The 27316-nt window shown below is 45.7% G+C and overlaps 1 protein-coding gene across 1 annotated transcript in view; it reads right to left on the bottom strand.

Moving 5' to 3' along the window:
* SLC1A7 (solute carrier family 1 member 7) overlaps positions 1–27316 on the bottom strand; it is a 68345-nt gene that overhangs the window by 29694 nt on the left and 11335 nt on the right. The window contains exon 3 of the mRNA XM_031969096.1: positions 3623–3838. Within this exon, the coding sequence (XP_031824956.1) occupies positions 3623–3838 (216 nt within the window). The remainder of the gene's footprint in view (positions 1–3622; positions 3839–27316) is intronic.

The raw sequence follows: 27316 nt of genomic DNA, 5'->3' as shown, positions 1-27316 counted from the left end.
TAAGTGTAGGGATCACCTGGAAATATCATTTAAGAAAGTCTATCTGTTCCCAACTAACATCCCTATCGAAGATGACCTCAACACATAGATACGTATATATTATATTATTTTTCTGATCTCCACATCCCATAAAATTTTATGAAATGGGAAAGCAGGCATATAGTTAAGTGGTTGTTGATGTTCTCTTGGTTGCTCTTAACAGAAATTAAGAAGGTCTGAGATTTTTTCCATCTCTTTTTTTGGATACCTTATGGCTCAACCCCTCAATACCCTCACAGTTGGGTTGCCTTCAGCACAGTTCCCTTCAAGTACACTTGGTCTGACCTATTTGCTTTTGTTCTCTTTAGTCCCATCTCTCCCTCTAAGTACCTTTGGGACTGTGATGTTAGAGTTCAAGTACGGTACTTCCACTTTCCTTGATGTTGAGTAGAGTTTGTAATAAAAACCTCATCTGATCTTTTCTCTCTTTCTCTATTTTGTTGTCCTTCTTCCAGCTTAACCTTAAATACATTCAGAATTATTCTGTTAAGTTTACTTTTTTAGCTCTATCACCAAATTTTTTAAACCTCTTTTTTTTACCCTTCAGCACTTATCTCTGTTTTATGAATCAATACTTTTCCTATATTGGAGGTTAAGTGACTTGCCCAGGGTCACACAGCTAGGAAGTGTTAAGTGTCTGAAGTTACATTTGAACTCAGGTCCTCCTGATTTCAGGGCTGGTGCTCTACCCACTGCACCAACTAGCTGCCCTGAATCAGAACTTCAGATAAACTACCATCATTCATCTCTGTAAGATAAAACAAATGAATTTATGTTCAAAATGATATTGTCCCTGGCAACCATATTGCCACTGGGTGAATGTGCCAAGCAACTAGAATGCTTTTGGGGGCTTTTTTAGTTGCCCATGATTTATAATGCTTGAATTCTAATCAATCAGGTATTGCTGTTAAGTACCTGTTATACTCTAGTAATCAGGGGTCCTCAAACTACAGCCCGTGGGCCAGATGTAGCAGCTGAGGATGTTTATCCCCCTCACCCAGGACTATGAAGTTTATTTAAAGGCCCACAAAACCAAGGTTTTGTTTTTACTACAGTCCAGCCCTCCAACAGTCTGAGGGACAGTGAATTGGCCCCCTATTTAAAAAGTCTGAGGACCCCTACATCTAGTTGGTTAAAATCAACATTCATTAAGCACCTACTAATTGCCAGGCAATGTGCTAAGCCCTCTACTAGGTGCTGGGAATATAAGCCTTTTATTAAGTGCCAGGATATCCAGGTCTACCAAGATAATTAGGAGACGCCCCTCTGCCCTCCAGAAGTCTACAGAGCACGTACATCTCCACATATACACAAATGTACAAAGTAAGAGTTGGTGATTTCAGAAACAGCAGCGGGGGGACTGCGGACTCCTTGGAGTTTCCATTTCCTCCAATTAGACCCGGCCTGAAGCTGTAGGAGCCCAGTGGGACCCTGTTGGGCTCAGGCTCATGGTCAGAGTGCTGGGACTCATTCCCTGTTTGGGCTGACCTGAGGAACGGCCCTCTCGGGCAGCCACGGTCCTCCCCCCCTCCTCTGGCACCTTCCAGGGCATGGAGCTGGACACTTCCTTGGGACTTCTCACTGTTTCCCATTTGGGGCTCAGCTCCTCTTGCCAGAGACTGGCTGGGCTGGGACTGGCTTATCTAAGGGCCCTGAGTGTTGGAAGGGTGGGTGTGGGACAAGGGCCCAGCTCTGTGAGTAGTTATGTCTGACTTTGTCTCACACACACATGCACATGACTGTGGGCTCTGAGAACAGTCTAGCTGGGAGTTCTGTAAAATGAGTCTAAGCCATTAAGCTCTGAAGTCCTTCTGAGTTAGGGTAACCCGAGGTTCATTTTGGAGCCCGGCTGAGTCTGTCTGGAGACAGAAATGGAAGCCGAGAGTGGACGGGGGGAGGACACATTTAACCAGCTCTAAAAGGTCCCAGCAGCAGGGGCCTGCGTGTGACTGTGGAGGTTATCCCCCCTTCCCAGCAGGAAGGAATCTTTCTCCCAGGATTCCCTTCTGGGAAGCGCAAATGTAATTCTATTCATGTAGATGGGAAAGCCAGCTTCACATATTCAATGGAAGAGTTGAGACAATGGCACTTATTAAGCGCCGATTATATATACCAGACACTCTGTGAAGCACCGGGAATACAGACCCTGCTCCTACTGCAAACAGCTTTGTACATACCAAATGTGGGCAGAACAAATGGGGGGGGTTATATTAAAGGAAGACACCAAGATTAAAGACTTGGGAGGGCTTCATGCAGAAAATGGGGTTTGCTGGGCCCAAAGAACCCTGCTCTTGCCTCCATCCTCGCTCCCCCTTTCAGTCTCCAGGTCCTTATGAACCTGCTTCATAAAGTCAGTCTACTCTGACTCTTATTCTGCTCTGAATGTTCTCCAGATGAGCAGCGTCCTTCCTAAATTGTGGTGCTCACAAGCGCCAGGCCAACTGGCTCCCTCTTTCTAGACCCCGTGCAGCCAAAGGTCACGTCCCCAGGTTTGGTGTGTGACAGCGTATGCTCTGACGTCAGACTTGTTAGAGCAAAGATCTAAATGAACCCATCCCTTCGATGAAAGACTAAAAATAAGAGCCAGATATGCTCTTATTAATTAAAAGAACTCCAAACTGACAAACTTAACAGGTTGATGCTAAAAAATAGGAAATGGATAGAGGGATGGACATTGACACAGATTACTTTCCTAAAGAAGTTTAATGAGTGCAAGTCAGTCATCACAACAAGGAAACGCACATGGGGCTGTTCTATTAGTACTTATATTTGGATAGAGACTACAAATTGACAGTGTTCCAGGAGAATTGAACAGGATAAGGTGAACAGCCTGGAACAATTATACGTCAAGTATCTTACATATTCTTTTTTCTACCAGACCTGAGATTTCATTCGTATAAGGAATGCCCAGTAAGAACCTTCCTCTCCTGTTGTACATCTGCTTCCATTTTTCAATTTCTAGTCTCCAAAGTCAAGTTATTAACTTAAGGGGTTAAGTTATTTGCTCAAAGTTGAACCAAACTCATCCTGACTCTGAGGCGAGCACTTTATCCTGGGGCCCACCTATTACCAAACCTTCAATACATTGAGCATTGAGAAAATATCTTGACTCGTATGCAGGAGGCCATCCACAAGTACAGAGAGCTGCAGGCATGTCCCGCCTGCCCTGCCTGTGTGTTTGCTTTCTGCCAAGGTTCTGTGTGACTCTCCTAGCTCCTGGCTCATTCTCAGGCATCCCACCTTACTAACTCAGAGACTCCCAGTAAATCAGGAAATTTTGCTATTACTTTAGATTTCAAAGCTGAACACTGGCTGATTGACTCTTTTTTTTTTTTAATTAACCATACTGGTGCCCCATATCAGTGCCCTCCACCCCACCCCCCAGGGGACCAGATAACTAAAAAGTAACTTATTTTTCTTGAATAATGTTCTTGGGAAGATGTTAGGGCAGGTTCCCTCTGTCCCTTTTTTAAAGCCAGGAGCACAGTATATGCTGTTGGATAACTGGTCAGTGAGAAGCATCCCTGTCTTGGGAGCTGGACTATGAACAGCCCTATCAAAAGACATCAGAAAAGGAAATCACCTGATCAGGTCCAGTAGGGCGTCGGCCGAGCTCATTATAGGCTTCCCACTCTGGCCTGTGGTCTCCTTCTGGGCTGCCCCACCAGGGTGGATGATGGAGACCATGACGATGCCCACAATGACGGCGACAAAGGTGGTCCAGAGGTAGTAGGCCACAGTGAGGATTCCCAAGCGACTAGAGGTCTTGGGGTCCAAGGACGCCAGGCCTGACATCAGACTAGGGCAGAAAGGACAGAGCATTGGAGTTGTTACTCAATCAGTCAACAAGCATTTATTGAGCACCGACTGTGTACTGAATATTTAACTGGATATTGAGGCTACAAAGTCAAAAGTGACACCCTGCCTTCTCATAAAGAATTTACATTCTGTTGGGGAAAATAAATGTGTCCATAAAAAGAATATACAAAATATACACAGAACTAACACCTGGAGACTGAAGTCCAGGGGAAAATCATACATAGAATAGGAGATGCATTTTGAAGGAAATGAGGGATGCTAAGAGGAAATACCTTCTAGGCGTGAGGGATCAGCCTGTGCAAAAGCATAGAGACAGGAGATAACATCTCTGCATATAAATCATAGAACTTTAGAACATCAGCCCCTGAGAACCATTGAGAACCTAGAACCTTGCCATGTTAGGACCTTAGAACCCAGCACATATAGAACATTCAGTATTTAAAAGTTTACAGACATATAACCAGTCGCATGCTGGTACCAAATCTTACCAGCTAGAGAGAGCCAACTGTTAAACTTTCAGTATGGGTATTTACATCTTGGAAATTGGTAAATGCTATAAATCACGGTTTGATTTATTGTTCTGTCGATTATCTAGACTTAAGAAGGTGAAGGAGAAAATCTTAGTAATTTGTTTAAACACACATATGTGACACACATATCTACATACCACACATATGTGTTTATATATATAGATTTCTAGAAAACTAGTTGTCAAACATTTACCAGCACGCCCTCACATATAACCTTAGAATAATAATATAGAAGATTAGAACCATAAACTCTTAGAACCATATGGAATCTTAGAACTTTAGAGTCACAGAACTTTAGGAACCCTAGAATTTGAACACCATAGAGCCATGCAACCTTATAGCCACCTGGAACATTAGAGCTCTAGACCTTCAGAATCAGAGCTTTAGGAACTCTAGAACTTGAACATCAAAAACCACTCTAGAGTCATGCAACTAGATAGCCACATCGGGAATTAGAACCTTAGAACTTTAGAATCATAGAATCTTAGAAGCAAATAGAACCTTAAGATTTAGAACTATGCGATTTTAGAACCTGATTATCTTAGAAAGAGAGACTCATGGAACCGACTAGAAACATGGAACTATATTAGAATTCTGGAAGCTTAAAAATTCCAAACCAGAAAATCATAGAACCCTAGAATGGGTTCCATTTTAGTGGTGCCATTTTTTTTTTAGAATGGCAGAGCTGATGGGGACTTCAGAGAGCAGCTTATTCAGTTTCTCCCACATCCCTACTAAGGGCAAAAAGTTCTCAAAGATGCGTCGATCTTTAGTGGGGCACTCTGCTAATATCCTCCAGCTGCCAAGCTGAGGGACCTCTTGGTCTAACAAAGAGGAAGGCTTTCCAAGATGATCAGGGAATAAACTTGCATTATTTGTATCCATGTGGTACATGGGAAGGAGCATGAAGCCGAGGGGGCTTGAAGCCTAGGCTCAAGGGTCAGTTCTACCACTAAGAACCAACCGAAGCACTTGATGGTTTATTCAACATTTTCTCCACAACAACCCCATGTGGTAGGGAATGGACTGCATCATTACCTCTATTCCATCACTACCTTTTCCTACGTTACCTTTGAGCTTTCATTCTCCAGAGCTCCAACCTCCTTCTCCTCCATACAACTTTGGACCCCGGGACCCCCCGTTTCTGATTGGTGAGTACAACCCACTACCAATTATTGCCCATCCTCGAGCACCCTTCTCTCTCTTCCTCACTTCCTACCCTCTTTCTTACTCTAGCTCTGAGAACAACGACCAACCCAACGGCACTAAAAGACACTTTCCTGGCTCCCCCTCCCAGCCCGCGCTGTCTTCTGTCAGAACGTGAGGTCCTTCAGAGTTTCCCCTTCAGCTTCCGGTTCCTGGTCAGACCACCACCAGGGCATCGCGTTCAGTTTGGGGAGACAGTGCAGGAAGGAGAGTAAAAAAGGGGGGGCAGGGGCTTCATGGAGAGAATTCCTTTCTGGGATGGTTGCTCTTCTCTATCCCAGGGATGACAGGCCACGACTTATTGTCCAAACACCCTAAGGCCCTCGTGGGGAAGAGGGAACAGCCTGGTTCCATCAGGCCTCAGGGCTGGGCCCACCGACCCGTTTGGGCCGAGAGGTGGGTTCTTGTCTCTTGTACCTCAGAGATATTTATCGATTTATATTTGTAGACATTTAATATGAAAGCGACGTTGCCGGGAGTTGCGGTCTTGGTTCTGATGCTTGCAGATCTTGGGATCAGCAGCTTCAGAGGAACCCTTGCAGTTCTACCCCATCGACGGCCCCTTCTGACTGTGGTCTGTGGTCTCCCTGAGCTTGCCCCATGCCATCATTATTGTTGGGTAGGGGCGCCACCCTGTGGTCGGCACAGATTTTCGCCACCTTCAGGGTCCTTGGTGTACCTCGGCTACCCAGGGGAGGTGCTCTTAGGGAGAGCCCATCCTGTTTCCCAGAAGCCTCTGGGCGCTGCCTTTCCTAGAGGTTGGGGGGGGGGGCGGGGCGGGAATAAGTCCTTGGACACCTGGTCTTGACCTCAGGCCTTTGGTGGAGCCCCCCCTCCCCCAGGTGGACTCAGCCAAGGAAAAGCCCACCCTGGGAGAGCAAGCGAAGCAGGTTTGCTTCCCAACCCTATTTGTTACCGCCGTGTCTCTCCTCCACTTTGGATTCCTTCTTCAAGATTCAGGGAAAGGCCTTCTCTGTGCAGGCCTCTGAGCTCGGGAGGGGAGGGGGTCTCTTCCTCACTAGAACTCAGAGGCCCTCCAGTCCCTCCAGCTCTTTTTACAAGTGAGGAAACTGAGAGCCGGATCTCACAAGGGGGCAAACGCACTCCCATGTCCTCACTATGGTACAGTGAGAAAAAAGATCATTGAATTTGCGGTCAGAGGTTTGGGGTTCAAATCCCAGCTCTGCTGTTTACTGTCAGGGTCCTTCCATTTCTCTAGGCCATAGTCTCCTCATCTGGAAAATGGGCATGTTGGACTAAGTGGTTTCTTGGGACCAGGCCGACTCTAAATCTCTCCAAAAAAGAGGAAAAGGGTCGACACTTTATAGCAGCTCTTTGAACAATTGCAGAGGACGCAGATCTAAAGGGTGTCCACCGACGGGAATGGCTGATCTAGTCATGGCGTAGGAATGTTGGAATGCTGTGACTGGGTTGTAAGAAATGATGAAAGGCGGCTGGGTGGCGCAGTGGCTGGAACGCTGGGCCTGGAGTTCAAACCTGGCCTCGGATACTTATTAGCTGTGTGACTCTGCGCAAGCCAATTCACCTGGTTTGCCTCAGTTTCTCTATGTGTAAAATGAGCTGGAGAAGGAAATGGCCGACTGCCCCGGGACTTTGCCAAGAAACCCCTAAATGAGGTCACAGAGAGCCGGGTGCCACTGAGACAATGCTAACAACAACAGAAATGATGAAGGATGGGTCTGGAAACACCTGGGAAGAGTCATGTGAACTGAGGCAGAGTAAAGTGAGCAGAACCGAGAGAGCAATTTATACAAGGGAAACAAAGGGTAAAGTCAAATAAATGACTTGGAGAGTTAAGATGAAGGGAAAACCCCACCCTGACTCCAGAGGCCCAACTCCTGACAGAAACTATGAGCTATCAGCGATACATAACAATGTTTTGAATCACTAATAGTCAGAGGACTACGAATTAAAACAACACGGAGGTTTTACTGCAAACCCACCAACTTGTGGCAAAGTTGGGAAAGGGAAAAGGACAAAAGCTGGAGGAGTTCAGTAAAGTGTGGTTGGTGGAACCGTGAGTTGATCCAGTCATTCTGGAAAGCAATTTAGAACCATACCAAGGATTTCCGAAAATTAACCCAGTTGGGGCAGCTAAAGGGTAGAACACCAGCCCTGAAGTCAGGAGGACCTGAGTTAAAATCTGACCTGACCTGAGTTAAAATTTCCCAGCTGTGTGACCCTGGGCAAGTCACTTAACCCTGATTGCCTCAGCAAAAAGAAAGAAAGGAAGGAAGGAAGGAAGGAAGGAAGGAAGGAAGGAAGGAAGGAAGGAAGGAAGGAAGAAAGAGAGAGAGAAAAGAGAATAGAAGAGAAAAGAAAAGAAAAGAAAAAAAAGAAAATTAACCCAATGGTACCACTGCCTATACTCCCAAGAATTCAAAGTACAAGGAAAAGCCCCTACATGCAAAAACATTTACAGCAACTCTTTTCATAGTAACCCCAAATGGTGAACTAATATGGGATTGTTCTCTTTTGAGAGAAAATTGGGAAGATCTCTATGGATGGATGCAGAGCGAAATGAGCAGAACCAAGAGGAAAAATTACCCAGCGACAGCAACATTAGAGAGGAAAATGATATTGAAGATCTTCAGAACTCTGATCAACATCACAAAGCCGCCCCTTGTCTCCTGCCAAAGGAGGTGAAGAAACTGAAAATGCAGCAGAGAAATGTTTTCGGACGTGGCCAATGTGGGAATGTGTTTTGCCAACTTTATGACTGCATGTTGGGGATTTTATTTTGGGATTTTGGAAGTTTATTTTTATTTATAGGAATTTATTTTGATTTGATCCATCAGGGGAGAAGAATAGAGGAAGGGCTGGATTTTTGAAAAGTGAAAACAACAAAGACTATTATTTTTAATGTCGGTTATGGCTGTGCGGTGGTACTGATCAGAACTAAAGCAGCAACCCTGAGCCACAGGCCAAAAAAAGGAGAAAATACATCACCGCACCTTGTCAGTGTAAAAAGGAATACGACTTACTGCCTCGATGGCATAGGGCTGCTATCGATATTATTATTGTTGGGAATGAATTAAAAATTATGTATTGTCCATATTAAGAACACAGGATTTAAAATAGACATCATTTGCACTTTAAATTGTTGGATGGCTAAAACACATATGTAATAAAAGAAAATCTTTTTTTTTAAAGTTCATTTCATCCCCTGTCTTGATCAAGGGCCTCCACATTAAGTTATGCTCCAGAAATCTGAATCCCATTGAGATACCATCTTTCTAAAGTGGCCGTTTGCTTTCCAAATCTGTCTTTCTTTTCTGAAGCCTTTGACTCCGATCCAGAGCTGTGATGAAATCCCCCCTGGGCCTCGTGAGTCCTTACTTTAAGAGCCAGCATGGCTCAGGTGAAAGAACTCGAGGCCCAGCTCTGATGCTTCCCAGCTGGGTGATCTCGGACAAATCACTTTCCCTTATCTGTAACACGAGAGGCTTGGCCATGGTGTCGTCTGAGGTCCGTGATCTGGAGTCCAATCCCTTCTGGCCCAGAATTTCATCATCATCATAATTGTTGTTGTTCAGTCATTTCAGTCACGTCTCTATGTCCCAATCTGGGGTTTTCTTGGCAAAAATAGTGGAGCACTTTGCCTAGTTCGTTCTCCAGCTCGTTTTACAGATAAGGAAACCAAGGGAAGTTGCCCAAGGTCACACAGCGAGGACTCAGGTCGAGCTGACTCCAAGGCCGGGGTTCTAGCCACCGCCCCGACCGACTGCTCCCATCCTCATGATACCCAAGACTTTTTAAGGGAAGTGCAGAGTAAGGGGTGTGATACCCTTCTCCCTCTCCATCTGAAGTGCTTCTTCTTAGGAAACAGGTCTTCATAAAGGGCCTTGAGTTCATTGCTCATTGGATTTGCGGTCAGAGGATTGGGGTTCGAATCCCAGCTCTGCTGTTTACTGTCCGGGTCCTTCTATTTCTCCAGGCCACAGTCTCCTTGTAAGGATTGCTTAAAGAAACCTGGAGAAAACTGGGGGTTGAGGAAGAAGGAGGGTCCCAGAGGGCAGAGCTGGGATTTGGGAAGGAGCGTTCCGAAGAAGCAAATTTAGACTTCATAAATGAGGAAAAGCCTCCTGAGCTAAATCGAAGTGACACGGCCCTCCACGAGCTGCAACGAGCTCTCTACCAGGACAGGTCTTCTGGGTGACTTCCCTTTTCTGGGGACCAGACCAGAGGTTTCTGAGATCCCTTTGAGCTCGGAAAGTCAAGGATGCTCCATTTTCAAGCTTTTAAAATGTTTCCAACTCATCACTAAAGGCCCTGCCCGTGGTGCCAAAGCTCCTCAGTCCAAGCTTGCCCACAACCAGATGGTGAGAGGGGCACTCTGGCAGAGCTTACCCCCCGGTAAACACCCCCAGAAGCAGCACCCCCAGTTCTGCCCTGTCGGGCCTTGGCAGATGTGGCTGACCCAGGCCTGGACCGGGGCAATCTGTCCATCCCGTGGGTTTCAGCCTTCTACCCCTAGGGTCCTGGAAACTAATCCCTGGAGAAGCTAATTGTCATCAGATTGCCCTGCTTCTGCTGGCATTGGGGGGTGGCTGGCGGGACTGTTCATTCATCATATCATCTCTAATGCGATTATTCCCAGAGCAGACAAATGGAGATGGATCCAAGCTGGGACCAGAAATCCCTCCCATCATAATGGAATCACAGAAGGTCTGAGATAAAAGGGGCCTCTGGGGCTAGGGCGGAGCAAATGATGCAGGGGGTCAAGGACTCCTGGGAACAGAGGCCCCCAATTGGAGGCCTCCCCGAAACTGGGAGAATTTGTGTCTCAACAATCTCTCCGGGAGGTGTTGCTGCTAGAATTGTACAGATAAGGAAACCGAGGCTCAAAGAGGGATCTAAGGATCTTAAGTTTGGAGCTAGAAGGGATAGAGGTCAACTTTCTCATTTACATATGGGGAAACTGAGGCAGGTGCAGGTGAAGTACACGGCTAGAAAGTGTCTGATGTAGATTTGGACTCTCTCATGACTCCAGGTCCAGCACTTCAGCCATCTCACACCTGGAGGAAGGGTCTTGCCTCAGGGCAGACGGCTAATGAGGTTCCCCGCTGGGAGGAAACCCCAGTCTCCACACTCTGGGTGCTGGACTCTATCCATGGCCCTGCTGCCTCTCAGCCTCTGGGCTGAAAAAACAGGAGAATAGAGGGAAACTCCAAAAATGGGCAACTGGAGACTAATTGGACTTACTGGGAGTTAGTGGGAGTCACTCAAGTCCCCCACAGCCTGCCTCCTCCCTAGCTTCCATTTTCTTAGGCCTTTCCAGTCTCTGCCCCTGGTCCTCCCCCATGCTCCGAGTCCTCCTCTCCATCATCTCCAATGTTCTGGTTCCGGTTCCTTCCGGGCTCCCCTTCCATCCCACGTTCTATGGGAAGCCTTTCTTATACCCCATCCCCCTTCTCCTCTCCTTCCATATGACTTTCCCCTCAGTGCAGGCCTTGGATGGACGGCCATGTCTCTTCCCCATTTGAGGCGAGACCCAACTCCTTAATAAATGTTTATTAATTGACTTTCCCAGCCAGCCTTAGCTTCTCAGGTATCCCCATTTTGGAGAGTCCGGTTTTCTGGGGAGGGTGTCGGAGGGAGGCTGGGGTGCAGCAGGAAGAGAGGACTTTGGGGTCCTCTGGCCGTGGCAATGGATCGAAGACGGGGGCGCCCCTGGTTCCCCCAGGATGGGCTCAAAGCCTCAGGTGGGAGATAGAGCTGAGAGCAGGAAGCTGCCTCCTTGAGCGTTCTGTTCTCCCCCAGAAGCCATCTGGATATTGCTTTGAAATAGAGGGATTATGGCTGAAATTGTCCAGGGGATTACTGGGATTAGAGGGACATTAATCCCACTGGAGAAGAAGGGATGGCTAAGTAGTGCTCCCCTCCCAGAAACAGCCTACTTTCCATCTGTTGATTGCTGGGGCAAGAGGGAAAAGCCCTGGTTAAGTGGGATCAACTGTGGTGGGGGTGGGGAGTGTGGAAACATGATGATAATTGAGGAGGAAGAAGTGGAAAATCACTGTCTGCAGAGAGGGGGAGGGAGAAGGTTCAGAGGCAAAACTAGGGAGGGCTAAAGGGACTTTGCCTCAGGACACTGACATCTGATGGGACAGTGAAGGAACATCTCTTCCCCCTGCTCATGTACCGCACAGCCACCCTGAAGGTCTGGCCAGTTACTAGTCACTCAGTCAAGCACTGATTAAGTTCCTACTGTGTACCTGGCACTGGCTGGGAGGGAGGATCAAAAACAGAAGGAAACAATCCCTCCTCTCAAAGCTTGTCTGAAGGTCCCATGGCCCTCTTCCCCAGGGCCTCCTTCCCTTCGGTTCAGTTCTCTCCCCTCTCCCCAGCTCCCACAGGGCCCCGTCTCCCGTGTCCCCCGCGGATGCTCCTGTCACACAGCTCCCAAAGCTCCGGCTTTGACAAGAATCCTTGCCCACTTCCAGGAGCCGGGGCGCCATCCCTCTGCCAGTGTAGGTCTCTCTGCCGGTGTAGACCAGGACCTCCGTGGAATTTGCGAGCTGGCCTTTGTGTCGTTCAGCTAAAAATCCAGCTGGCGTCGGCTCCCTACGGCAGCACCGAGCCTCCCTGCCTCCACTCGTGGAACGGCCCCCAAACCAGCCGTTCTTCCTCGGGTTCAAAGTCAAGCTTTCCCTCTTGGGAGAGCTCCCAGGGGGCCGAGTCCCTGCCACGGCCACAGGTACAGGGAACTGCTTCTGCACCGAGAGGTTGGGGCAGAAATTCGGGGAAGGAATAAGTTGGGCTCCCAGGCCTGGGACTGCCAGAGCTGGGGACTCCTGGCCTAGAAATGTCCTCCCCTAGGCTCTATCCCCGGCCTCTAGCGGACCAGTAGACTCTAAGTTCTTTGAGAATAGAGACGGCTTCATAGTGGTCTCTTCCAGCCAAACAATGGTCCCCGTTCCTTCCAGGAACCGTAACCTGGGACAGGCTCAAGGCCTGGATTCCCTTGCCGGGTGCCCTAGGACGCGATGAGTGGAGATTTGAACTTGGTCCTCCGATGTTCAGGCTCTCCCTCCAGCCTAGAACGCTCCCCTCCTCCCCCTTCCTTTAAGACCTCGTTTGGGCGCCATCTTCCCCACAAAACCTTTCTAGGTCCCCCCCCAGCTGCCCCAGCGGCCCTTCCTCACTCCCCCCTCCCCCAGCTCCCTTGGCTTTAACTGCTTCTAATACATGTGTACTTTCCAGCTTTATATTTACGCCACATGTATTTTTGTATGTACAAATCTCCCCATTTAATGTCAGCTCCTTAGGGTAAGTATCGTTTGATTTGTTGCACCTAGCACAGAGCTTGATATACAGTAGGCGCTCAATAAATGCTTGTTGGCTGGTTGACTGATCTAAGATCATCATCCTTTCTACTCTTGTTCTCCACCCCATCCCACCTGAAGGAGGAGGGAAGTAAGGGGCAAGGCCGGAGGAGGAAGGGGGGGCCAGTGTGGACAGCTCCCCCCCTTTCTGTCTCTCTCCAAGCTCTCCCCTCGGGTGCCCACTTGCCTCCTTCTGGACCCTGCTTCCTTTAACCCACAGGGTGACCTAAGTGAACCAAGTCCCAAGGACTTTGGGATTCCCCCAAGCTTCTCCCAACACAGCCTGGGAGGCCGGGAGCATGGAGAAGAAACTGGGGTACCCCTAACCCCCCCATGAGCCCAAGGGGGCTTCTCCAGCATCAGGCTGGTCTGTGGGGGGGGGGAGCCAGCTGGGAGGGAGGGCCGAGGAGGGGGATCACTTTCCAGCAGCAGCCCGTCTTGGATTCCTCTGCTCCCTGGAGACGCCATGACCTATTTCTTTCCCCCAGGAGGAGACAGCTCGGAGTTTGTCTGGCGGGCCGGGAGGCTAATGCACACATGCCACGTTGGCGCTGGCTCCCCGTGGCTTCCAGATGGTTTCCCTCCCACCTACCCCCGGCCCCCCCCAAGGAGACGGAGCCGTTTGCTGCAACCACACGGCCTCCCAGACGTGACTGTCGGAGATGTCTCCCCACTCGGGCCACAGAGCGTCCAGAAGCAGCGAATCTGTGTGTGACATGGAGAGGGGGCCAGGTCTGGTCAAAGCAGCTGCGAATTCAAGTCCTGGCCCTGACGCTGACTGACTATGTGAAGCCGCCTTCGATTTTTGCGCCAGGCAGGAGCAGAGAGAAGTTCCTTTCATTCACTGAGGCAGCCGCATGGGGCAGCAGCCAGTGCATCAAGACCTCCACGGAGGTCACTTCCCCCTCTACGTTTATGAGCTTCTGATCTCCCAAGGAGAGGGAGTGGGAGAAACCTGAAGTCAGAGAACTGGGAGGAAAGTCAGGAGCCCCCTAATCCAAGAGCCTCAGAATCCCTGAAGTCTGAAGAAGCTTCCCAGAGCTATCTGGTCCCTTCCCTACCTACAGTGCTAATCCCCTTCTTCCATTCTCCCCTTGGGAAGAGCTGAGCCTGTTTTGTTGTGGATACCCACATGGATTTTTGTTAACCAATAACAACATTCGTCATCATTAGCATTTATATAATGGTCAAGGTTTGCAGAATTACAAATATCTCACTGGCTCCTCACAGCCATCTAAGTGCTTGGGGTTAGTATTATCGCCTTTCCTCCACTTCCTCTCAGTTCCAGGTTTTCCCTCTTTTAATTCTTTCCTTTTTTATTCTGTATATAGCCTGCTTTGTCGCTAGTTGTTTGTCTATTAGAATGTAAACTCAATAGTTAGGAAAAGAATTAAGGGTCAAACAGGTGATGAAAAGGATCACAAGGTAACATGAACAATCTCCATGACATCAAATGACGTTTTTGCATAGACGAAATCAATGCAGTTAAAATGAGAAGGAAAGCAGATAATCGAGGGGTGAAATCTTCACAGCGAGTTTCTCTGATAAAGGTCTCGTTTGCAAGATATATAAGGAACTGATTAATCATGGAAGAATGAGCGTCATTCTCCAATAGACAGTACTCAAAAAAAGAAAATCCAAACTCTCAAGAACTATATGAAAAAAAACAGCTTCAAATCATTAATAATTAGGAATTCTAATTAAAGCAATCTTGAAGTCCTACTTCACACCCAGCCATTCTGGAAAGCAGTTTGGAACTATGTCCAAAAAGTCATTAAAATGCACCATACTAGGGCAGTTAGGTGGCTCAGAAGATAGAGCACCAGCCCTGAAGTCAGGAGGACTTGAGTTCAAATCTGACCTAGCTATGTGACCCTGGATAAGTCACTTGACCCCAATTGCTTCGGCAAAAACAAACAAACAAAAAAACGCACCATACTTTTTCCTTACAATATCATTGAAGAACAACTGTATCTCAAATAAATCAATGGAACACCCCACCATATGTTAAAAGTATTTATATAGCTGTTTTTGTACTAGCAAAAAAACTAAAACCAAAACCAAAACCCAACAAACAAAAAAATCTTCTCTAAACTTCAAAACTGGGAGCTAAGGAAGCGTCCATCCACTGGGAATTGGACAAGCAGACTGTAACATAGGAACGTAACAAAATTCTATTGGGCCATAAGGAATGGTGAAAGACATGGTCTCAGTGAAACCTGGGAAGACCTGATGAACTGATACAGAATAGAGATGGAAAAACAACGAAACCATCTTTTACAATAACATAATTGCAAAGACAAACAAGCTGAAAGACTTTCTAATCAATGCAATGATCAGTTATGATTACAGAGGACTGATGACAAAATGTGTTACCTGTCTCTTGACAGATGGACTCAGGATGCTGATTGAGGCATGTTTCTAGGACATGGCCAATGTGGGAATTTGTTGTGCTATACCCTACCCATTTGTTACAAGAACTTTGTTGTTTTCCTTTCTTTTAATGGCAGACAAGGGTGAAGATGGAGAGAAAATACATTTTTGTTCATTAGAAAATTAATTGGGAAGTTTTGGAGAGAGTCCACAGTCCCAAATTCTACACTAATTATTTAGGGGCGTGAGGAAGTTAAAACCCAAACCGTTTCCAGTGCCTTCTCCAGTATTTTGTAGTAAAGACTCTAAAGAAAATCCATGAGGCACAATTCACAAAGGACCAGGAATTAATATTCTTCCACACTTCCGAATACATGGAGTTACAACTTGACAAAAAGATATCATTTTACCAAATTTTCATAGGTTACTGTCTGTATACATGCTTATAGAAGGTCTTACTCAACCCAAACAATTCAAAAAATGAAGAGAAATTCAGCTTTGCCATTTCAGAGGGAAAGTCTGGTTCCTCCAGGGCTTTTCTCCCCAAGGATTAGTCACCCCCTCACCCTTACATGAGAGAGCAAACTCTCCTGAATAAAATTATTTCAAATTTATTCAAAATATGGGTAATTCAACTGGAGGTCTGGGTACAAATTCTCTAAATGTCTCTTTCTATACAGGGTATGCCAAAATGTCTGCAGGGATTCTTTGTCCCAAATAAGTCATTCCCACCACAGACAAAAGCTTTTGTCTAGGTCCCTGAGCCACAAGGTATTCTCCAAAGGATTTCTACCAGTGCATGGGGCGAGCCAAATAGGCTCTTAACTCATCCCTTACTAGTACAAGCAAGTTAACGTAAATGGAGAATAAATTTAGAAGAACTCCCAAAATGAATTAGACATTTAGTGTTAATTTATTTGGGTTTTCTAGGTCAATAATCAAACTTTATACAATAGACCTGCAGCCCATAAGAAATGACACAAATAAGGCAAATAATCTGAGTCTGCTTAAATGTTAAAAGAAAAAAAAAATGAATTAGCATAGAGTCAATAAGCACTTATTAAATGCCTTTAGTTTTTGTTGTTGAGGCAGTTAAGTAATGCAGTGGTTAGAGTGCCAGCCTTTTACTAGCTGTGTGACCCCGGGCAAGGCACTTCACCTGGTTTGTCTCAGTTTTGCAATCTGTAAAATGAGCTGGAGGAGGAAATGGCAATACATGCCATGAGGAGTCAAACATAACCAGAACAATTGAGCAACAAGCCAGATCTTTTAAGGGACAGCTAGATAGCACAGTGGATAGAATGCCATACCTAGAATCAGGAAGACCTAAATTCAAATGCAGTGCCAAACACTGCGTAAAGTACTGTGAATCCAAAGAAAAGGCCAGAACAGAACAGAACAAAAAAACAAAAACCACATACCTGCTCTCAAGAAACTCACAGTCTGAGGGGAGAGGGAACACAACATGCAAACAACTATGTACAAGCAAAATACAAGCGGGATGGAGTGGAGATAATCTTAGAGGTAAGAATGCTAAATTTGGAGTCTGTCAACTTCCACTTGAATCTCTACTTCAAACTCTAATTAGTTCTGTGCTTAATCTTTCTGAATCTCATTTCCTCATCTGTAAAATGGGTACTCTAAATGAACTTCTAGGTATTAGGATTTTAGGGATGAAGAATACATACTGCACTCAGTCGCTATAATCCTCATACTGTGTACAGGAATCTACTGTTAGTATAGAGCAATCAAATGAAAATTTTGTTGAGACAAAACTGGTATAACATAAACAAAATGCACTGGGAAATGAGAGAAAAGTTGTAATTTTTCTTCAGTGGATCCATTCCAAGCAAGGATAGTCAAGAACCTTTCCAATGGGACATTTTCAATGTCCCAAATTTATCTCGGGTGAGCCCCCTATTTTATAACATTGTAGAGGATGTCGCTATTGAAGATAGAATTGGCCACCAGCTTCTGGATTCTTTCTGCTCCCTCCATCTTTAGGAAAGGGGTAAAATCAAACTCTTTTCAAGCTTTATTGATCTCCCTGCTTCCTTCCATTCTAAGGAGTGTGATCTTTTTTTCAAGTATTACCCTTCTTCCCTGCCTCCTTCTTTGGAGCCACGTTCTGTTGGAGTTATTAACTTACTTTTAGCTTAGGAACAATATAAGGTGCCTCAGGGCAATGTGATCCCCCCTTTTCTGCTGTATTATGGAGTTTGTATCAGCTAAAAAGTTATCAATCACAATCACGGTCACAGTAGCTCTAAGCCTCCCCATTAGAAAAATTCCTAATACTCTAAAAGTGGTTTCAATTTCTGCTCTGATTTACATTTTGTACATTTCCACACAACCTCTGGCTTCTATATATTTGCAACAAAATCAAGAAACAGGAAATGTTTAGGTAAAAGGTGCAGAGTATGTTAGGACACCCATTCCTGGAAGGGCACAGGGAAGGGAACTTGGGAAGAAAGCTAATCAATGACCTGAGATCGAGTCTTGCTCTGCTCACCACATTACTTTCTCTCTTAGATGTCTGTCTTGAGAACACACTGTTTGAAAAGCTGAAGACAATCAATCTTGGCACTCATGATAAATGGTACCAGATGGAAGAAATGAATTGCAGATAGATGGAAGAATTGCTTGCAAGTTCTCCATGGAGAAGCAAAGAGATGATTTGGCAGAGAGGCTAGTTTTGTAGAGAGTCCAAAGGCAACATGAGCTCAAGTATTTGAGTATGGACTAAGGATATAGATATGCAAAGAAAACTTCAAGGAGTTTCCTTTCTACTGGGGAGAGGTGACCCAAGCAGACTACGACATCTTAGAAGACTTGGGGTCACATCCTGGCACTACTCGCCCTCTGACTTTTTCTCTTAGATTTTTGTCTAGTTTCCTCAAGTAGGAAATCTTTGAGAAGAAGGATCAAGTCTTTTCTTTCCTTCCTTCCTTCCTTCCTTCCTTCCTTCCTTCCTTCCTTCCTTCCTTCCTTCCTTCCTTCCTTCCTTCCTTCCTTCCTTCCCTTCCTTCACAACTGGGGTTAAGTTACTTGCCCAGGATCATACCTGGACTAGATTTGAACTCAGGTCTTTCTAACTCCAGGGCTGGTCCTCTTTCCATCGTGCCACCTAGTTGCCCCCTTACATTTTGTTATATCATCCACTGTGCCTAATGTAGTGAAGAGCATACAGTAAGTGCTTAATAGATGATGGACTGGTTACTTCTTTCATTTAAAAATATAAAGTCTCAGGTGCTGTTTCTCAGTCCCTCCACCAAAATAAAAAGGAAGGACTTTGAATGCCAGGCATAAGAGTTTGAAATTGGGAACATTAAGATGATCAATACTTTCTATTTCTGGTTATAGTCATCTGTGAATAATTACACCTTTTACAGCATTTGAAAATTTGCAAGATAATTTCCTCCCAACTACCCTTAGTTGGCTGTTAAGGGGCAGGTATGTTATTATTATTACCATTTTTATAGATGGGGAAACTGAGGCTCAAGGAGGTTAAGTGATTGATCCAGGATCACACAGCCCTTGAGTGCCTAAAATAAGATTCCAGCTCAGATGCTTTGACTCTAGGGCCAAGATTCTATCCATCAGGCTGCAATAAATTTTATACTGTGGTTTTCCATTCCTACCCTTCCCCATCCCCATATCCCAAATTTAGGATTGCTTCAGGGTGTCCTAAAAATCTCAGTGACATCTTAGGCTGTTGTAACTTAAAACTATTAAAGCTTAGGACTGCAAAGATCTCAATTTCTTTGTCTTCGCAGCCCCCGCCCCCACCCCTGTCAAGCTCAATGCCCTATCTCGGGACATACTAAGGTGCTTAGTCAGTATTCATTGAAAGCCTAGGAAACTGATAAAAGAATTATGGTCCATGAATGTAAGGGAACAATCCTGCACCATAAGAAATGCCGACTATGAAGAATACAGAGAAGCATGCGAAGACTTCATGAATTAATACAAAGTGAAACCAGTAGAATCAGGAAACAATATACAAAATGACTACAACAATCTAAATGAAAAAATCATAACAATTAAACAAGTCTATGAAATTCAGAAGACCGAATGACCCCAAGGAAGAGATTTTTAGAATTCACCCCCCTCTCTTCCCTTCCGGGGCTATGGAGCTTCTGGATGAGGAACATTGCATAAAATATCAGACTTAGTTGATGTGCTGATTAGTTTTGCTGAACTTAAAAAAAACTTTTTTGTTCTCTGAGAGGTATTATGAGAATACATGTCGGGAAATGAATGCGATATTAAAACAAAAAAGATCAATAAAAAAACTAGTCTGTTTACTGAGTTGTCGAATTCCTCCAGCGCCAAACAAGTTTCCTCCTCGCTCCAGGGATGATATCTGGAATGACTGCTTCCTTGTCCCCACTCCCACACTTGATGAGTCAGTTCCAGCAGCTGCCTAAACAGCAAGGCCAAAGGAGAGATTTCAAGGATCCCGAGGGAGTCATTGGGCCAGGACAGGTTCTGGGTTTTGTGGACTGGCTGAGAACTGGACTGTTTGTCAGAAAACGCAAAAGGAAAGCCCAGCACCACGCAGGTCAACATACGATGATGAGTAAGATGTGAACCCTGATGTTTTATGATAACAGCAGGCCCCATCTCCACAGGTTTACAAAGGGCTCCTTTTCCTCAACAGAGCCATAATTGTTATTACGAGGCCCAGGGACAAGTTCATTTGTAGGGCTTGTGGGAGACAGAAATCCCAGAGTGTTGCTGAGTAGATTCAATGACTGCCAACCCCAGAGATCCCACAAGTCATGGACAATCCAGCCCAGCAGGAGAACCAGTAAAACAGTGGCCAAAGTTGGGCCCCGGGTGAGGAGTATGAGAGCAATGGGATTCTTGTTGAGATGGGGGGTGGGTAGAGCATCAGCCCAAGACTGGAAAAGGTAAAAAAAAAAAGCAGGATCATCAGAGAACTCAGAGGAAAGAAATGAGCTTCTCTTCCCTCCTTCCCTTTCATGTCAGTGCCCTGGGACAGAATCCAATTGTTCCTTCTTAGTTATATCTCTTCCTCTCAAAAAAACCTGTGAATTATGAGCTGCAAGCATTATATCCATTTTACAATTAAGGAAGCTGGGGCTCCTGGGTTATGTAAAGCTTCTCAGGGACTGTCTCATCTCCTTTCATTCAATGATCCAAGAACCTTACTCATGAGATGACATACCTACTTTGTCTCTTTGATTGATTCTGAAACTTTATTAAGTTTTTCACCTGGAAAAAAGGATTGAGACATAGAGTGCCTTGTCAATCACATTCTTTGGAATTGGGTGTACCAGTCACTCCATTTACAAATGCAAAGTATTGGGGCAGCTAAGGTGGGGCAGTGCATAGAGCACCAGCCATGAAGTCAGGAGGACCTGAGTTCAAATTATGCCTCAGATACTTAACACTTCCTAGCTGTGTGACCCTGGGCAAGTCACTTAATCCCAACTGCCTCAAAAAGCAAATGCAAAATATTTTTGATGAGTTAGAAGCAACAAGACTTGCTTTGGACCGAGGGAGAGGAGAGTCTGAGTTGGGAATGTGAGGGACTTGGATAGACAGAAAAGTTGGGTGCAGGAGTGGGTTTCAGAGGAAAGAGCCGAGTTCTGTTTTAGCCAAGGTAAATTTGAAACCTTATGGAGCATCCAGATGGAATTGTCCAATGGAGGCCCGGACACGTGGCCCTGTGTCTGCCACAGGAGGCAATTCACAAAGATTTGTTGATTGACCAGAGATCAAGAGAGAGGTAAGGGCTGGATGTGCTGCTTTGAAAGTGATCTGCTTGATGATGAAAGCTGGATCTAAGGGAGCCTACAAGGAAAGGGGTAAGGGGAGATAGAGATTGAGAGGGGGAGAAAAAGAGGAAGGGAGACAGAGGAGGGGCCCTGGATGGAGGCTTGGGGGCAGCTCAGCAAAGGGTCCTGGAAGAAGATTCAAAAGCAGTCAGAGAGAGAGAGAAGGAAAACCTAGAGAGAACGGCAGCTTTAGAGGAGAGAGATCAAAAATCTGGGCTCCGGCCACTCTGGTCTGTCCTCCTCCTCCCCCCGGCCACTCATCGTAGTGTCTCAGACCCTCCTTGGGCTGTTGTCCTTCTGGGCCCTCCCCAACGCCATCTTGGTCCCTGGGCTACAGCGAGGGGCCGGGTCTATCACCAAGCTGAAGCCTTCAGAGGGAGGGCGGGGATGGGGACTAGGGATTGGGAGAGTTTCTCCATCCAAACATTCTGATTCTAGGAAAAACGGATTGTGAAGGTTCAGGAGAAAAGGAAAGGAACAAACACGCGCGAGCACACACACAACTCTTGGCTCGGAACATGGGTTCACCAAACATTCTGATGAGTTCAGCACAAGTTGAATCAGAAACACATGGACCTCGTTTTCTTGAAATATGCCTGGTTTGAGAACGTGGGCCTGGGAGGAGAGAGGGGGTGGGAGAGCAGCGGGGGCTGGGAGAGCAGCAGGGAGGAGGCATCCAAGCCTCCAGGCCCCAGGCCAGTTCCAGATGTCGGAGGCGGCCTGTGTGAGCCACCCCTGGCTTCCCTATGTCACTGTCTTCTGGGGAGGTGTAAAAACAAGGCCAGGGGTGAGTGTGGGGGTTTCCTGGGCTCGAGATGGAGGCAGAGACTGGGAGTCTCAGAGCTTCTCAGAGGGTCAGACAAGCCTCCGTGGTTAGAGCAGCAAGCGATCCCAGAAGCCTTCAAGAGCAACCCTTATTTCACAGTTGGGGAAACTGAGTCCAGGGACTGCCATGATTTGCCTAAAATCACACAGCTGGTGAGGTGATTCAGTCCAATTCAGTTTGACAAGCATTTATTAAATATGTGGAAAGAAAGGCAAAAATAACCCTTGCTCTAGAGGAGCTGATTTTCAACTGGGGTGGGGGGACACGTCCCTCGAAGTACAGAGTCCTTTCAAGAGGGAAAAAGAGATAATATCTGGGACGATGCAGAAAAGGCCATCAAAGAGAGGAAGCAGTCCCTGAGCTGGGCAACCCTAGTCATGTAACACAGGATGAGTTCAAGGCCCAGACACAGCCAATGTTTGAGCCAAGGTCACACAGCAAGTTATTTGCCAGACCTTGAATGCTCTCTTGCCTCCTGATCCATCCCTACTGCCTCTGGGTGGACCCAGAAAAGCAGAACATCATGACTGCTCCATCTGGGCTAGGAATCCCTTAGCCCCAGGACTTTCTCGGTAATGCAAGCAGGGGAAGTTAAGAGTCCTGGCAAGTGGTCTATTATTAAGGGCAAAGAACCTCTTTTAATCTCTGAGAGTCCAAATGCCCGGGCTCTTCCTTACCACATGGGTGACCCTGGGTGGGTCATTTCCCCTCCCCACATCCCAGTATGTTTCTTTATATAAAAAAATAAGATTTGACTGGAGCAGGGCTAGTTCTTGACCTGTGCTCTGTGGATCAATTTCAGGACATTTGTGAACTTGGATGGAACAAAAAATGACATTTTTAAAAAATCTACCACTAACTGAAATTTAGCATTTCCTTCAATTATGAATGTAAATAGCCCAACATAATTCTGGGAAGGGATCCCCTGGTTTCCACAGCCTGATCGTCCAAAGGCCCAGGACACAAAAAAGGTAAAAACTCTCTGGGCCAGATGAGGTGATAATATCTCTGATGATATTATCCTAAATATTTTTATCCCATTTTACATGTTAAGAGACAGAGGGAGGCTTCTACTCCAGGTCTCTCTTGATTCTAACACTCAAGTGCTTCCCAATCCATCCTAGGCCATTTCCAACCAATTGGTAACCACATTGTACCCATTTTTTAGGTCTGGGAGCTGAAGCCGAGCAGGAAGGGAGTCGTTTCTATAAGGAGGAGGACCCTTTGGGGCCCAGGCATCCAGCTTCAGTTGCAATCAGACCAGAGAGCCTTAGAAAAGCACACTCTGAGCCAGCCTTTGCTTTCCTTTCTCTTTATTTCACAATGTACTTGGGTGTGGTGAGAGAGCAGATATTTGGATAAGTTGAGAAATGCCAAAATGGCAGACTTGGGTCACTGGGAGGACAGTCAGAGTCTGTCACACTTTTAGGTTGTGTGACTCTCTAAAAGTCATTCAGCCCACTTTCCCGGATCTCAGTTTTCCACTCTGTAAAATGGGAATCACACCCTACCCACCGCTAACATGGCCCACCCCGTTGTGAGGGAGCTGCTTGATATCAAACATATATCTTATATATCAAGTATATCTCCACCTGGAGAAATCAGAACCACTACGGTTGGAAAGCAGGGATACTTATGCAATGTCCCAATATGGTGCATAGCAAACAGTTGGCACTTAATGCTTGCTGAACGGTTCTAACTCACATGATTTGTCCCTGAGAATGTCAGTGTGGTGCAGTGGAAAAAAACCCGGACCAGCTGGCTCGATCACTTTTTGCAGTGGAATAGCCGAAGGCTTGCTATTCCGAGCCCGAGTTTCTATTGCTATAAGATGAGATCAACGTTCTTCAATCTGCCCAGCCCACTCTGCTGACTGTTGTGAAATCCCGTTCAGGACGATCCTTTGTAAACTGCCAGATGCTGGAAGATCAGAGAAGCTCCCTCTAGTCCAATGCCCCCATTTCACAGATGGGGAAGCTAAAGTGATTGGTCCAAAATCACAAAGGTAACAAGAGCTGGAGTCAAGACTGGAACCCAGAACCCCTACTTCAAGATCCAGTGTGGCCTCGTGCTTTGAGTCCACTGCTGAGCCTGGAGTCAGAAATACTTGAATTCAATCCTGTCTCAGACACATGAGTTGTATGACACTGGTCAAGTCATATACCTTTTGTCTACCTCGGTTTCCTCCTCTACAAAATGGGGATAATCTTATAGGTTTGTTATGAAGATCAAATGATCCCACTCCTCTCCACTAGGATGCCCTCACATTCATCTTGAGCAGGTGTCATTGATTTGGGTAAAATGAGAGAATTGGCCTAGAAAACCTCAAAGACTTTCCATCTGTAAGAGTCTCCACTCACTTCTTTTGTGTTCTAAGCTCCCTACCAGCTTGTACATTCTGTTCCCTAACATATTGTGCTTTCAGAAGCCAACGCCAAGATCAGATCGGTCCAAAGTGACTCCATTCCCATCTTTCTCTGAATGTGAGGTGGTATGATGTCATGGCTAGAAGACTGAACTCAGAGTCAGGATTGGTGGAGGATTCTGAAGTTTCCAAGACCTCTTCCAGCTCGAAATCTGTTATCCTGTGACCTGAGTTTGAGGCTTGCCTCTGACACATATTAACTGTGCGATCCTAGATAAGTCACCAAATCATAGCATCCTCGGCTTACAATGGCAGAGGATGTATCTTCACAGCAGTTCCCTGGCCTGGTGAAATCATAAGTTCAGATGAAAAGCACCAGCCAGGCAGATCGAGGGGATGCTGTTAATATGAGTTGTACAGATGGTTTACAAAGCCTTGGACAAAGCCTGCTTAAGGGCCTGAGAGTGTCAGCATGGTCAGAGAGGCCAGAATCCCTGAAGAACAGAGCCTGGCTCGGTCACTTTCTGCTGTGGGACATCCAAGGACTGGCTGAGTTTCTTTTGCTGTAAAATGAGGTTGACAGTCTCTGACCCCACTCACCTCTGCTTAAGGAAAAGATGAACAGAGGCAGGCTAAAGACCAAAAATTAGGTCAAGAGTTGATTAAATGGCCAGACCCAAAGAGGGAGGCAGTTAGGGGGGTGCCCCTAGGGGGGTGAATAGAGCGCTGGATCTGGAATCAGGAGGATTCATTTTTCTGAGTTTAAATCTAACCTCAGATACTTAGCTGTGTGACTCTGGACAAATAATCTGCCTCAGTTTCTACATCTGCAAAACAAGCTGGAGAAGGAAATGACAAAGCACTCCAGGATCTTTGCCTAGAAAACCCCAAATGATGACAGAGAGTTGGACACCACTGAAAAGTGACTAAACAACATCAAAGGAAAATCACGAATGGTTTATTGCCAGCTAATCAAGGGATCTACAATGGAATGTCCCAGAGATCTATGCTTCATCCTGCACAGTTTTGTATTTTTTACTTGGATAAAGGCACAAGTAATAAAAATAATAATAGCTAGAATTTATAAAGTGCTTTAGAGTTTGCAAAGAATTTTGCATAAATTATACCACTTAACTCTCACAACTCTGGGAAGTAAGTACTTTTATTATCCCTACTTTACAAATAAGGAAACTGAGGCAAACAGAAGTTAAGTAATTTGCCCAGGGTTACATAACCAAGATGTACATGAAACATGACTTGAATTCAAATCTTCCTGACTCCGTGTCTAGCACTTGACTCACTGTACCACATTTGTCATATTTGTATAAAATTGAATTGAAACTAAAACTATGGATATGTAGTCTAGAGAAGAGAAGATTCTGGGCACAAACAGTAACTGTTTTCACAGTTTTTAATTTAATGCACTGTCATATGGAATAGATTCTTCTTCTTCTTCTTCTTCTTTTTTTTTTTTTTTTTTTTTTTTTTTTTTTTTTTTTTTTTTTTTTTTTTTTTTTTTGCTGAGGTAATTGGGGCTAAGTGACTTGCCCAGGGTCACACAGCCAGGAAGTGTTAAGTGTCTGAGACTAGATTTGAACTCAGGACCTCCTGACTTCAGGGCTGGTGCTCTATCCACTGCCCCACCTAGCTGTCCCTGGAATAGATTCTATTCCCAATGCCAACATGCCAGTTCAAGTCTTCATCATGACTTGACTGAGTGATTGCAATGGTATCCTAACACATCTTTCCACCTGCACATCCAGGTCTTTCTCCACTCCAATTTAGCCTGAAAATTCTTTTACAAGCTCGTCACTGCCCAGCTTTTTCTCTTGGTCTTCTGTCCCAGTGCCCTGGAGGCAATCACTGGTCTCCTGAACATGCCTTTTAGCTGACATCAAACCATTAATGACTTCTCTTGGAGTCCAGCCCTTTCAGTTCTTAGTGTACCTAATTGGACTGTCATCTTATCCCTTTTCACCATCTTGAACATAAGCACAGCACAAATGACTTTGTCTAAAGCTTTGCAAAATCTGGGCAGATTATAAGCAGAACATTCCCTCTATCCATCAGTCAAGTGTTTTAGGTCAGCTTGTCCCCAGTGCCTGCAATGCGCTTTTCACTAATTCATGAGCTCATGGAGTCAAAGGTTTAGAGAAGGAAAATTTCGTCAAGGCTGCCAAGCCTCTTTTATAAAGGGAATGTGCATGTGCTTTGTGATAACTTTGCTTCTTTCAATGATCTCTGCATTCAGAGTCAGTCAATAAATATATGTTCTATGCCACTTCTGAACCAGGCGTTGTGCTAACTTCTGGGGACTCAAAGAAAGGTCTGACAATCTCTGCCCTAGAAGAGCTCACACTTTAATGGGGGGGACAATAATCTGGTGGGGTGGGGAGAGAGAATAGTCATCACAAGGGTGTGGTGAGTCCTACAGCTGAGGCAGGAAATGACCTTAGGAAGTGAGTTGAATTCATCTTGCAAAATGATGAGTTTTGGGAAATCATAAAATCTAGGAGATCAGCCAAGTAGAAAATGATGAACATTCCTCGTTGTTAAGCTCTTATTAAGCTCCTACCATGTACAGAACCATACTGGTAAGCATGTAAGCAGGGCTAAGAGAGACACAAATGTGAAATAATATATAATCCCTTCACTCAGGGAGATCACAAAATAAGTGGATAGAGCAGCAGCCCTGAAGTCAGGAGGAAAGGAGTTCAAAGCTGGTCTCAGACACTTAACACTTCCTGGCTGTGTGACCCTAGACAAGTCACTTAACCCCAATTGCCTCAGGGGAAAAAAAGAAAGCTACAGCACAGCACATATCAAAATATTTATAATAGTATAACAGTGACTGAGTGAGAAGCAAACAAAATGATGGGAATTTGGGGGGAGGAGATTATTTGCACTGGACCTCAAAGGATGGGGAGGAAGTTGTTGGAGTCATCATGACATTCTATATAGGGAACAGCCTGAGCAAAGGCAAGGAGGTGGGAGAATGTGGG

The sequence above is a fragment of the Sarcophilus harrisii genome, chromosome 4, assembly GCF_902635505.1.
Source record: "Sarcophilus harrisii chromosome 4, mSarHar1.11, whole genome shotgun sequence".
In the NCBI taxonomy this organism is placed as follows: Eukaryota; Metazoa; Chordata; class Mammalia; order Dasyuromorphia; family Dasyuridae; genus Sarcophilus; species Sarcophilus harrisii.
Note: the sequence above shows the minus strand (reverse complement) of the source record. Positions and strands in the feature narration are given on the sequence as shown.